This window comes from Patella vulgata, chromosome 8 (assembly GCF_932274485.2).
Source record: "Patella vulgata chromosome 8, xgPatVulg1.2, whole genome shotgun sequence".
Classification (NCBI taxonomy): Eukaryota; Metazoa; Mollusca; class Gastropoda; family Patellidae; genus Patella; species Patella vulgata.
This window is the reverse complement of record NC_065886.2, coordinates 12,985,479-13,000,318: the sequence shown is the minus strand read 5'-3', so window position 1 is coordinate 13,000,318 and position 14,840 is coordinate 12,985,479. Positions and strand designations below refer to the sequence as shown.

Genomic DNA, 14,840 nt, shown 5'->3' with positions numbered 1-14,840 from the left:
AAAAATCAACAGTGAACCTTGACTCATCTGAAAACATCACATTGCTCCAGCGTCGATTATCCCAGTGTTGACGATCCCTACACCAACGACGTCTTGCCTGAATGTGATGATCTCTCAAACAAGGGATCACGCGAGGACGTCGGGCGCGAAGGTGACCCCTATGCAGTCGATTCCGAATCGTCTGGCCACTCACTCTCACACCAGTGTCTGTTTGAAGACGAGCGCTGATCTGATTTGCTGTGATGACACGATTTCTCAAGGCCAAGGTACGGATAAATCGATCCTGGGCTTGAGTTGTCGCCCTTGGTCGACCCGAGCGTGGTCTGTCCTGTACAGATTGTGTATCACGGTATCTGGACCATAGCCTGCTTATGACAGACTGAGAAACATTCATCGTCCGCGCCACAACCGCCTGTGTTGTGCCGATCTGTAGCATGCCAAGGGCACGTAACCTTTCATTTTGGGTAAGCCGACGCATATCAAAATTTGTTTTCTGGTCACTAAAACAATTAAACTGATGTTTCCATGCGGTAGCTATTGGTGCGTTTGGGCGTCACATGTAACTGGAAATGTTTCTTCTGTTAGGTTCTATAGTGACTTTTTTCGTAGTCATTTGCATATTTTAGTATTATGCCCCCAAAATCAAATATCCCCTACTTTTTTTGAATAGTATATAAACCAGTAATTATTTTAGTATTTTGGTACCAAAAAACAAAATTTCACTAATAGACATGCATACAAAGCTCTTTAGCAATTGGTGCAAACTTGTAAAAATCTGCATACTCCATGGTCAAGTAGAATTGTGTTATCAACTCATGGCATGCACAGATAACAGACCTGTAATCAGTGACACCGTTGAACATTCGACAACACCCCAACCACACCCCACTTCCTCTCCACTTCCTACAAGCTTTTAACTGACTGTATAAACAAATTTTAACATACTTTTGTTGGTTTTTTTATATATTTTATTGTCTACCTAGCAGGTTATCGGGCTTCGCCTAGCCCCTAATTCACCTTGGGCCCAATTTGCCTAAGGCCCAAATTCGATGGCCTAAAACATTCCCACAGTCATGCTGGTTAATTTGATACCAGATATGTGGGGGTCGAGTGCGACGGTGAAGCATGTAGGCGAACATACACGCCTTGATTTTTTTTAAATAGATTTATTATTAAATTGTCACTTTGTAAAGTGCCCCTGAACACATGATGTGAAGGGGTGCACAATAAATATGCTGCAATGTAATTAAAACACTAGGGTCTGGAAGAGTTGTTATAATATCAGCGTTTTGGTTGAAGTGAGGGATAAGACAATGAAACAGTCTGTTACGACAACTTCTTGGCGTGCCATGCACGGAACTGTGGGTAAAACACTAGAAACGTCAACGCTGATTGATAAATCAATGTCTGACGTCATAGGGTCAAAAGCCGCTTGTATGACCCCTGATACGACCTTCGATTACAACTTGTCAGATCTTCATGTAGTGTAGGCCATCGAAAGTATAAAAAAACGAAACGAAATATAGATCTGTATTTTAATCAGACTGAAATATGCTGTAATAATAATAATATACAATACCTCAGATTATGGCCACCTTCTCCACATTCATATTCCAACTTTTCTGGTACTTCTGAGACAAATTTACGTAGATGGGCATGTTCTAGTGCCACCCAAAGTTCTTCATCTGTATGTTTATCAAACGGATCCAGATTCATTCGCAGACTTCCAGAAAACAACACTGGATCCTAAAATATTGATAATATATAAATTAACCTACTTTTGCAAGGTAACATGCCAGACAAGCATTACCGCATAATTAAAACGATAACTGTTTAAAATATATTAAAATAAAGTCTTATACATGGGGAGTAAATATATTTGAAAATCTTATGTGGGAGAATGATTTCTATGATTGTATAATTGACAACCTATTAAAGGACAATATTGGTGCCAGTCATTATCACATATGTGTTAGAGCTGGTTAAACACATTCCAAATATATTTTTAACACAGAGATCATTGCTACGATAGCTGAGCAATACAGGTTTCCCGTATCGGAAGTGACGAACGCCAAATGAAAACACGAGTCGCTGCTCTATATAACTGACTGAAGCGACGAGTGATAACAGATACACAGCCGAATTTCTACTCACTAATAATTCCTTCGATGACCAAAAGTTGTTATATGGGACTGTAAGAGGATATCTGACAATTCAATAAAGTAATTGAATGTCATTAGATAAGAGAACACAAGAAAAATAGAAATAGTCCGTACATTCCCTTGTTTATATTCATTCTGTACCTTATAAAAACATGGTAATGCACAGACTTTTTCTGTTTTTCTTTCGTGTTCTCTTATCTAGTGGCAGTCAATTCTTTTTATGAATTGTCAGATATCCTCTCACAGTCTCACACAACAACTGTTGGTCTTCAAAGGAATTATAAGTGAGCAGAAATTCGGCCGTGTATCTGTTATCACTCGTCGCTTCAGTCAGTTATATAGAGCGGTGACTCGTGTTTTCCTTTGGCGTTCGTCACTTCCGATACGGGAAACCTGTATTACTCAGCTATCGTAGCAATGATCTATGGGGTAAAAGTATATTTGGAATGTGTTTAACCAGCTCTAACACATATGTGATAATGACTGGCACCAATATTGTCCTTTAAACAACAGATATAGAAATAATCATGTTTTGACTTTCTAAGAAAATATGAAACTATCTCTTTAAAGATCCATTATTTAAAGATACATTATGGGTGATTTGATAACGAGTTGGCAGTTCTCACTATAATAGTTAAAAACTAGATAATGTAAAGGCAATTTGCTGAAAATTTCATTCAAATTGATTCACCAGCAACCGAGAACTAAGCGATTAAAATTTCCGCCCAGCTTCGATCATCATTACTAAAGTCAGTACGATAAACAGCATAGTCTCGATTATCCATTTAATCATTAAATCGTTAAGGAAAGTTATGCAGTAAATCGGCTCATAATCTACTAAAGATCGCAGGCTAACGATACCATCGAGAGTTAATTATGGTCTTGTTTTGTTAATAAATGTCTAATTAATAGATTATATAGCATTTCAGGCCTAAAGAAATACCTGCAATAGACAGATTTAGCTCTTGTATAATGTTTGTTTAAGATTTAGATAAAGAGCTTACTGTTCTTCCTATGATAATGCAAAATGAATACATTGAAAATTTCATTCAAATGACTTTATTCTGAGCTAAGTTATGGGTGTTTGAAGATTGTTTATTATTGTAGCAATGTTAGGGTGACCCACCATAAATAAATATCTCCATATATCTTGACAATTACGCCACAATATTTATATATATGCCAAGCCTCAAATCAGTTTCACACAATTATAGTCACTAAATAAACGATCATGTTGTACTTAATAAGCTATGACCATTAATCACCTATAAATAATAGAATGAAAACTGGTTCCAAGTGTCGTCCATAACATCCAGACACTTTTGAGTAAAAGATAGGTTACGTGCCCTTGTTTTGAAATTAGTCTCGCTTAACCAGTCTATCGACCATTCTAAGGCTGATTGACAGGTTGGGATAATCAAGACTACTTTTTTACGAAACATAACAGAAAGCTAGAACAAGAAATTGAATTTAGAAATAAGCACGTTAGGTAGCTCAACAATCGTTTTAAGAAGCTTGTAAAAGTAAAATGAAACTACTGCTAGTATCATGTTCCTGTCTAACCCGAGTGTTTCAGAAATATTATTTGTACTAAACCAAAACATGCCGCTCTTAAGGGTACAGTTAATGATAAAGCGATTTAAAAAATGAAACAAACGTAATTTCTAAATCTGCTGTAATAACCAAGAGGCTTAATTTTACTGCTATTCAAAATCGTCAACAATAAATTTTTTACGGCTGTAGAGAATTGCACGTGCCATGGCTATTTATAGTATCATACTGTCAGAAAGTTGGTCTTGGCACGGCGATTGTGCACGCTTCAGTGGTAGTCTCTAACTATCAGCGGTGGACTGTATTTCTGTACAGTGCATGGGTCACCCTAGCAATGTAAAATATTTACCTGTGGTAAGATGGTAAGTTTTGAACGTAAGTCGTGTAGACCCATATCACTGATCTTCTGTCCATCAATAACGATACTTCCACCTGCTGATTCTATCAGACGGAACAAGGCTACAGTTAACGATGATTTACCCGCTCCAGTTCTACCCACAATTCCAACCTAGTAAAATTCACAATTCATTACACTCGTTTCATATAGAAGACATTTTTATCCATTTAACAAATGAAATCAAATAATTTTGGGAAGATTTTAGCAGATAAAACCCCCCAAAATAACAAGCAGTTGCCATGCCAGATACGCCCACATTTTGCAAGAGATGGAAGGGGCTTGCAAGGAACAGTTAGTTTCTAGATGTTCAGGTGGGACAAAAACAGAGGCCCTGTGAACATATTGGCATGAATGTAAATCAACTCTTGACAGTAGAAATTCAACATAGGAGTAGGGCATAGCGCCACTGTCAGGGCAAAATGTCTCTTGTATCACACTACATGGTGTATGTCTGTCTTGATTAGTCTGGATGGTGCAGAACACTAGGACATCAAACCCTATTTTATTTTCTGAATACAATAGTGTTCTTATATATTAATAAACAAAGTATGTTATAAAAGTTAGTTACCTTTTGACCTGGAAGTAATTCACAGCTTATTCCCTTCAGTACGAGATCTAGACCAGGTCTGTATCGAGTCATATAATTCACAAAATTAACAGCACCCTGACCTGGCCAGCCTGCAGGTGGACGTCTAAACGGTAATATCCACGCTGCCTGTACATTAATAAAATACATCATTTATAAAAATATGAAATCATTGTGAATAATCTTATATACACCATTGATTGTTAAATCATTGTGAATAAAATATACCATTTATAAAACTATGAAATTATGGTGAATAATCTTATAAAGACAAATGATGAAAATATGAAATACACATCCCTGAAAATATGAAATTGTTGTGAATAATTTTATATAAAGATATGTCCCTTGACCATGTGCCTTACACATTTGTTGCCTGATTTCTAGACGTAATCGATTGTATTCAATTACTGATTTTTATCAAAATATATGGATTACTGCAAATGTTTAAAGTTTAAAGAAGTGTTTTTCATACCTCTGTTGGAGTTTCAGAATATTCCTTCATTCTTTCTACCGATACGATGTTAGTCTCTAAATCACTTGTCATTCTCACCATCCAGTTTAATGAACCCGTCACCTAATTAACAAAAATAACATCAAATATTTTAATGAAAGCCACTGATCCCCTTTTGAGGCATTTTAACCAACTCAAGAACTTAACTGTTAGTCAATCTACAGGTCATAAAATTAGAATTTCAACAATTTAACCTTAAAGTCCTTGATCACGCCATTTTAGGTACTTTTAATCCGTTGTCAACTACAATTGATTTACAGGCTACTGTTATATATTCACATACATTTTATTATGTGTTGGCCTATTATTATTATTAAAGTCTCATTTTCGTTGTGTCATTGTGTGTTTCTTAGGATATAATTATGTGATACAACTTTGTGTATTAATTTGTTTATTGCCACCTTTGTGTTACACCCCCAAGTGCACAATAATACATGTGATCTGATGTTAAAACATCTAGTGTACAGTACAACAGATCATTCTATTATCTGAGAAATTTTGAATCCATTGTAAACTACAATATTGTGAAAGTTGAATCTCTAAAAGGATTAACAGTCCAAAATAAATTGAGAATTTCCCACCATTTATCATTCTCTGCAAGCGATATAAATTTTTAATTCCTTGTCAACTACGTGGGACAATAGTGTGAAAGTTTGATCTCTAAAGTGAAGTAATCAGTCAAGAAGAACACTTGTCAAATGACACCTCTAACTTTATTCTTTTGAAACAAATTTGTGAGAGAGGAAGAGAAATGCGGTTTAATGTCCACTTGACACAAACTAGGTCATTTCGGGACTAACATTTATTTAATAATTCGTTTGTGCGTAGGGGTCTTTAGCAGTGGGAGGAAATCGGTGGACTCGGAGAAAACTTACGAGATTGGACAGGTGATCCTACTACCGGGGAATCGAAACCACGCCAGTTGACTCAATGACAGAAAGAAGTAATAATAAAGAAGTTAAAGAACTAGATAATTATGATACATATTTATTATATACATAAAGACTTACCTGTAGAGCATATGATACAGACAAACCAACAATACCACTATCATTAGATACAACGGCAAACATAGCAGCAGCTAATACCACTAAACTTCCTAAAAATTCTAATCTAAATCCTAACCACCTGAAATATTCAAATATGATCTTATAGCTAACAAAAAGATAGGTTGCCAGGAAACTTTAGTCATTCTAGTTAACAGATACCGTTGGAAGTCAATAGTCTAATTTGTCTAAAAAAAAAAATACAAACACTGCATATAAATTGCAAGTTAATCGAATGAGGGTCCACAGGCAACAGAATGATAACATTATCATCTAGTGTATCCACAAGGTTTTTCAAATGGTCAAGGACAAAAACTCCAACAGTAACTATCAGACTATGTTGAATAGCAGTAGTCTTCTTCATTTCATGAACATAAACACAATATCAAAATTTCAAGTTAATTGGATTATAACTGAAGTCACTAAAGTATCCACAAGCAATTGCGGACCACTGGACAAACGGATGGACAATATACAACCCCATTTCAATCCAATCACATAAAAACTTGGTTATAATTCTTAAATACTTCTTTGATCTAAACTTAAATTATGTCATGAAGAAAAGGTTAATATCATTTGAACTGGTGTTTTTCATAAACAAATTTAATCTAATAGAAAATTCAGCTGCACTCAAAACAGTTTCATGAATCGAAGGAATGAACGATATTTATAATTCTAAAGATATTGGAGAAAACGAACTTATTTACTTGTAACATATTGTTCAATCCAGATAAATTAATGAAATGAAATTGGGGTTAGAGCGTTCTAATGGGCTAATGAAGACGGGCATATGCCATACAGTGTGCTATGAGGAAAATGTTGCCCGCATCGCGGCACTACGGTCTACTCTTATTCCGAAATTCCAACTGTCTAGGGTTATTTTATGTGCATGCCCCAAATAAATCAAAAGAATAAAATATTGTTTAAACAAAATTTAAATTTCACCTGTTGGAGGCAATACCGGCAAAATAAAATACTAAATTTTTATCTACTCTTGATTGTGATTCATCTATAAATCTTTGTGTACAACCGTAAGCTCTGACAGTGGACGCACCAGCAATCGTTTCACCGAAGTGAGTATAAATAGGTGAACGTGTTGTAGATTCTAATCGTTTTAACTGTCTTGATGTTGGAACATAAAATCTCTGAAATACAAGGAACATATATATAATCATTTCATTTTACAATTGCGATATATACAAGGTAAAAATATGCTCTGTTTTACAGTTAAGGTAGGTAAGTATCCGCCCTAGAATCCCCCCACCCCAGAGCATATTTTAAAATAACGTGAAACAAACAAATGTGCAAAGCACTGCCACCATTTTGGCCTCACTCCACTCTTATCCTACACATATATGAGCAGACATATTGTCTCAGAGCTTCTCAATCTGATCAAAATACAGATCTATATTTCGTTTCGTAAAAATCTGACAAGTTGTACCGGGAGGGGTCATACGAGTGGCATTTGACCTATGACATCAGACATTGATTAATCAATCAGCAGAGCATGCCAAGAGTTTGGCGTAACAGACCGTTTAATGGACTAATTCCTCACATCAACTAGAACGCCTGTTATATAACAACTCTTCCAGATCCTAGTGGTGTGAAGGCAAGTAAAACAAAATTTTGAACTATAAAAAACAAAACGAAATAGGATCAGTGTTTTAATCCCCCAGATCTCAAGCCAAACTTGACATTATCTCCAACTTGGAGCAATTGAATTCCAACTCTCAAGGGTTCTTTCATGTGCACAGGATCACTTTTTATTTGGGTTCATCCGAACGACTTTCCTTGCAATGATTAATACAAGATGACATTTAGCCAAGGCAGTGATTCTCAACCAGTGTGCCATGGAAGTGTGGCACGGGATTTTGAACAGCACACCAAGAAAATGCGAAAAACTATGTGATCCCAATTGAGTATTCACTGATGTCTATTGATAAGTTTATAGCTGTGTTTTTCTTTATTAAGTTTGAGTGTCTATGACTTGTCTCTGTCTACGGTTGTATGCTGCCTGACTTGTCATGTTTTTATTTTGCAAAATTCTTATATTTTTTCATATATATTTAGCCAGGTGTGCCGCTATGTTTTCATGTGTTCCAAGGTGAATATTTACCTGTATTAGCCAGTAGAGAATACCTAGTGGTATAACCAGAACTAAGAACAGTGGAGTTGAATAACTGATAACTATCAGGGTACTCAACACACCTGATACAGTATTCAACCAACTTCTAAACAACGATGGTAAATTATTATCAACAGTTTCCACATCCCTTGAAAATCTGTTTACGATTCTTCCTACAGGTGTCGTGTCAAAAAAGGACATGGGAGATCGTAAAATGTTAGCCAACATCCGGAAGTGAAGTTCGCCAGCAGCTCTGATAAATCGAACCGAGGCTATTAAGGCATACGCCAACACAAAGATAGCTGAAATGAAGAAAGAACACCTGATTAATATATAAAAACATAATAACAGGATACATTATTTATAAACCAGCAGGATACCCGGCTTCGCTCGGGGGTCATATCTCCGAAACCGGAAGTGGTAGACTAACGCCACCAGGCCTATGTTACTCCCCGGTCCGAGCTACCCCTGTACCCCAAATTTCAGACTCGGGGCAGACCTAGTGTAGCCGCCAACCCCGAACAGACCGGCATTCGCTCGGGGGTCATAACTCCGAAACCGGAAGTGGTAGACTAACGTCACCTGGCCTATGTTACTCCCCGGTCCGAGCTACCCCTATACCCCAAATTTCAGATTCGGGGCAGACCTAGTGTAGCCGCCAACCCCGAACAGACAGACAGACAGAAAACGACAGTCACAAATATATATATAGATAAAGTATAGATTATAATACAGTATTTCTGAGACTAATTGGGTATTTGTTCAGGAAAACTACCAGTAGACTGTTAATTCTGAGACTAACAAGGTGAGTTTTTCAAGACAGATGGAGATTTTTTTTTTTAAGTATTATCAGATGGACTATAATTGATACACTGATGTGTGATAATAGTATAGTAAATATAATATTATCAGAACTACTTTAATATCCTCATCTCAATACACTTCCCATTCATGCAGTGACACCGGTAGAGGTGGAGACAACTCTGGGCATCTATTTCAGGGAGTCATCCAATCAAACACGGAAAATAAATTAAGATGTTTTAAATAATCTATGTTAACTTTGTTGTGTATGCGATTTGATTCATAAAAAATAGTTTATTTCAACTGTTTTGACATGGGGAGGGGGGGGATGGCCAAATGGTTAGCGTGTGCATGCTGCATCATAAGGTCTGTCATTGAGTAAACTGGAGTGGTTTCGATTCCCGGTTGTACGCGACAAGGAGTAGGGTCACCTGTCCAACCTCGTCATTTCAGGACTAACATATGGTTCAGTTTTATTTCCATAATTCGCTTGTGCGTAGGGCTCTTTAGCGGTGCCATGAAACCAGAGGGCCCGGAGAAAACCCACAAGGTTGGACAGACGACCGTATTCCTTGTCACGTACAACCGGGGAATCAAAACCACGCCAGTTGACTCAATGACAGACTTAATGGTACAGCGCGCACGTGCTAGCCATTCAGCCATCCACCCCCCCCCCCCCCCAATATTCAAAGAAAACACTTCAAGTCGATCTTACCTTGTCCAACACCCAAAGCACCATAAACTCCAAGATACAAGGCATTCTTGTCCTGATATTTGGTGGTATTTGCTATACTTCTATTGGCTAACAGTGGATCAGCCGTCCAATCTTTTAACCAAACGCTAGAATAGACGCTAGCTGCCTGATAGAGAGCGTACAGTAATATAATAAAAAAGGCTGCTAAGAAACCAACAGCTCTAATATAATCTACAAATACTGATAGATGTACCTGTAATAAAAAATATACATCATGTTCTAGATTAGTAATATTAATTTATTCATTTTTAGCATTATTCCATTTTTTTTTATTTCTTATTATTTCCACATAATTTAAACATACATTATGCAAGAGCTAAATCTGCCTATTACAGGTCTTTCTTTAGGCCTGAAATATTATATGAATTATTAATTAGACCTTTATTAACTTATCCAGGCCATAATCAACTCTCGATGTCACCGTTAGCTTGCAATATTTAGCAGATTGGAAAATATTTTTTGAAAAATAATTAAATGTAAAAATGGATAATAGAGACTTTGTTTTTTATCATACCGACTTTAGTAATGATGATCGAGGCCTCAAATTTTCAGCATACTCTATTTATGTTATCAATTTTTTAAATTTTTCTAACAAGAACTGTCAACTCTTTATCTAACCTCCAATAACGCCCCTTTAACTGTATTTATTCTTTAAATTGTTAATTGACTGACAGGTAGTTTCTACACCTTGTCGATTTCACTGTCAGTCAGTCAACACTGGTAAATACAGGTGAAAAACAAATGAAAGAAGTAGTTGTAAATTTAATTCACACCACAATGTTATCAAACCGAATTGAATCAAAAGTCACATACTGTTGTGACTAAAATTGACTTCTCATAAATTTGGATTGTGGGCCACAATGAATAAACATATACTCATAAAATATGGCAGATTTTCCTGTGTGGTTCCCCCTTGTCAGTGATGCAGGACGGAGGGCCTGACAAGAACAGTTGTCTAGTCATTCGGATGATTATACGAAAAACCGAGGTCCTGTGTACATAAAAGATCCCTTGGCAGTTGGAATTCGATATAAGAGTAGGCCATAGTGCCACTGTCCGGGCAAAATTTCCCTCATAGCACACTGTATGGCGTATGCCCATCTTCATTAGCCCAGTTCAGAGCAAAACAGTAGGACGTTAAACCCCATTTCATTTCATAAAATATGAATATGTAATTAGATTGCCCTAAATATTGAAATTAATGTGACCCTCCCCCCTATTATCTACTTTTTCTTTAGATAACGACATATGGCTTTTTACTAACAGTGCTGTCAAATCAAACTTACTTTTCCAGTTTCTGATTTTTCGTCTAAAATTAATCTTTCGCCTTCTTTTGGTATTTTATCTTTGGGTATTTCTGGAATAGTTTCCGATATTCGACTTCTCTGTCTGATTAGTTTTTCCGGTGATTTTGTTAAACTGATAAAAAATAAAAACACCCAAAGCAATTTATCAAATGATACCGTAATATTAAACACATTCTTATTTTTGCAAAAAAAAAATATATATAAAAATAAACAATTGAGGTAAATAAAAAATAAATATAATTTTTAAAAACTTTAGAAACTTAAAAATTATAACCCTTTATTTTTGTAAAACATAAAATTACTTTTGTAAAACATAAAAAAAATAAAAAAAACTTGTAAAACCAACCTTAATTTTCTTTTTCGCTCTTTTTCATCTGCGGATGTGGCACCATCAGACGTAACGGAATCAACTCTCTCAAGTATCTTACTTTTTATCTGTTGGACTGAAAATATTTTAAATAAAGAGATTTATCAGACAATGAAATTACGACCATCATGAAATGGGTGAATCAAGGCAAGAATAAAAGACTTTAATAGGATTCAAAAATGCATTAAAATGATTTAATCCTCATTTTATTTCAATGAAAATTTATATAATGGCCGAGATTCTATTCAAAGATAATATTCAATAAACTAATGAATTATAAATAAATACTACAGTACGCCAATTTCTATAATTTCTAAACTTTATTTAAGTCCAAAAATCTGTTAATGGTCAAGGTCCTTCAAATGTGACAGATATTGTGTAAAGTTGTAAATATTGCCTGATGCCATTAATGTTCCACGAATTTCAATAAATTCTTGCAATACAGAGTCGCAAGAAGTTCCTGATTATGAAAGACTCTGAGGGGAATTTAAACATGATCGCCACCATTGTTTTCATGGAATCATTAATCCAACTGAATCCAAGTCAGGAGATTACCTAGAGTTGATGTATTGATTTTTTTTCTTAATTAAATGTTAATTAATCAATCTGACTGCAAATTACATGGATTAAGCCGTGAGAAATTTATTTTCCTCAAAATGCCATCTCTATTTCGTTTTGATTTTTAATACTTTCAATGGCTTACACTACATGAAGATCTGACATGTTGTAGCAAAAGGTTGCGTCAGAGGTCGTATGAACAGCTTTTGACCCTATGATATCAGACATTGATTAATCAATCAGCGTTGACGTTTCTAGTGGTTAACCAACAGTTCCGTGCATCGCATGCCAAGAAGTAGCCGTAACAGATGGTTTCATTGGCTAATCCCTAATGCCATCCAGAACGCAGGTTATATAACAACTCTTCCAGATCCTAGTGTAGTGCAGACAAATAAAACAAAATTGTGAACTATAAAAAACGAAACGAAATAGGATCTGTGTTTTAATCAGATTGACCAAAATGCAAACCATGCACGGTTGCTTTAACTGTGTGCAAGATTTCACTCAGTTACAGAACAACTTACTATCAGGGTCTTCATCCTCCTCCGATTCAGCTCCTTCGGTTAGATATGTCTTTAAAAACTGAGCAAATGCCCCATTATGACTTAATAATTCATCGTAGGATCCAACTTCTGAAATTTCTCCATCTATAACAACCACAATATTATCTACCATCGGTAACCAATGCACACCATGTGTTACTAAAATTCTTGTCTAAAAAGTGAAAAACATGAAACAGAATTTCATTAGTAAATGACATTATATTTTATCTATTATGTGAGAGAGAGAGAAATGGGGTTTAAGGGTCCACTTGACACAAACTAGGTTATTTTGAGACTAACATATGGTTTTTAATTTTATTTCAATAACTCGCTTGTGTGTAGGGGTCTTTAGCAGTGGGAGGAAACCGGAGGACCCGGAGAATCGAAAACACACCAGTTGACTCAATGACAGACCTTATGATACAAGGCGCACACACTAAGCATTCCGCCATCCAACCCCCTGTATCTATTATGTGATAATACAGGAAAGCAAATCACCAGTAGCAAATTTTCTGGATTACATAGGGAGAACGCTAGATCGGTGACGGTCCTGCACATTTTAGCACATATGACTTCATATTATGTGGATTGTGGTTAGGTCAAAGGTTAGGACCTGCATATTTCGTCAAAGTCTCGAGATGTAAACAGGGCTAGCGCTAACCCTAACCTGGGACCAAGCCTAACCCTTACCCTAACCCTCAATCCACATTCTCCAATAAATACGGGTTAGGTAGCTGAATGGTTTAACTTGTATGCTTTAGATCAAAAGGTCTGTCATTAAGTCAAATGATTTGGAATGACCTAGTTTGTGTCAAGTGGATGTTAAACCCCATCTTTCTTTCTATCTAGATTAAATAAAATTACCTTCGTCGAACTAGCACTTCAAAATCATATTTTTATATGGTGTTTTTGAAATCCATCAAGAGAAACATGGTTTAAAATTGACTTTATACAGCAACTTAATTGTAGGATTGTATATATTCATTTCATTAATTTACATCGCTTTAGTGCTGGCAAGAAATTACTGAGAACTCCTACGTACAATTTGAACTTGACATCAGCACTGACAAGAATGTGATTCACAATGTAACAATGTAATACAATAGCAGATCTGTGTAAACCACACCATCAAACATTGCTTCAGTAAGAGGTCTGCTTATTTTGTTTATAATTATTTTTTCTGTTCATACCTTATCCTTCAATAAACCCTTCTCCCCAATGACTTTTTCAAAGATATGTTTTCCTACGTGTGAGTCGACGGCACTGAGTGGATCATCTAGAAGATAAATATCAGTGTTACTATAAACAGCTCGAGCTAAACTAACTCTCTGTTTCTGTCCTCCACTCAGATTGATTCCCTAAAATAGAAAAAAAAATATCTGCTGTTGAATCGTTGATAGGAATCCAAAACTTACTGGATTTGGATTTACATTAATTCATATATCACATGTGAATCTATGAATAAACTTGATTGGAGCACAGAAATAACATGTGTCTCAATGGCCAATGACAGCTTGTCTTATATTTTGGCAATCTTTGATCAGGAATAATCTTGGAAACGTTTTCCAACCAACATAGCTTATATCCTTGGAAACACTGCACTCATCACAGTTCTGATTATTCCACTGTCCAATATGATATGGGTATTGGTTTCCCTGGAAGTTCTAAAGGATTGATCACTGTAATGTGGCTTATTATATACATGTATATTCAGATTTGGAGTATAATGTTAAATAAAACAAAATATTAACTCTTTACATCATTGAATTTGAAGACCATGAATTCAGCTCTTGAAGACCATGAATTTAGGTCTTGAAGACCATGAATTTAGTTCTTGAAGGCCACAAATTTATCTCTTGAAGACCAAGATACAAAGTTAGATCTAGAAGACCACGAATTTAGCTTTTCAAGACCATGAATTCAGCTCCTGAAGGCCACAAATTTAGCTCTTTAAGACCACGACACAAAGTTAGCTCTTGATGACCACAAATTTAGCTCTTGAAGAACATGTATTCAGCTGTTGAATACCACAAACTTAGCTCTTGAAGACCACAGATTTAGCTCTTGAAGACCACAAATTTAGCTCTTGAAGACCATAAAGTTTTTTCTTGTAGACAATGAATTTAGCCC

General features: G+C 35.8%; 1 protein-coding gene across 1 annotated transcript in view; it reads right to left on the bottom strand.

Moving 5' to 3' along the window:
• Nucleotides 1-14,840, bottom strand: part of LOC126830167 (multidrug resistance-associated protein 1) — a 44,980-nt gene that overhangs the window by 6,429 nt on the left and 23,711 nt on the right. Inside the window, exons 17-28 of the mRNA XM_050560466.2 lie at nucleotides 13,901-14,068; nucleotides 12,693-12,882; nucleotides 11,590-11,686; nucleotides 11,223-11,355; nucleotides 9,898-10,129; nucleotides 8,373-8,683; nucleotides 7,202-7,401; nucleotides 6,221-6,338; nucleotides 5,172-5,273; nucleotides 4,679-4,825; nucleotides 4,063-4,221; nucleotides 1,580-1,746 (exon numbers count right to left, since the gene is read on the bottom strand). Of these exons, the coding sequence (XP_050416423.2) occupies nucleotides 1,580-1,746; nucleotides 4,063-4,221; nucleotides 4,679-4,825; nucleotides 5,172-5,273; nucleotides 6,221-6,338; nucleotides 7,202-7,401; nucleotides 8,373-8,683; nucleotides 9,898-10,129; nucleotides 11,223-11,355; nucleotides 11,590-11,686; nucleotides 12,693-12,882; nucleotides 13,901-14,068 (2,024 nt within the window). The remainder of the gene's footprint in view (nucleotides 1-1,579; nucleotides 1,747-4,062; nucleotides 4,222-4,678; nucleotides 4,826-5,171; nucleotides 5,274-6,220; nucleotides 6,339-7,201; nucleotides 7,402-8,372; nucleotides 8,684-9,897; nucleotides 10,130-11,222; nucleotides 11,356-11,589; nucleotides 11,687-12,692; nucleotides 12,883-13,900; nucleotides 14,069-14,840) is intronic.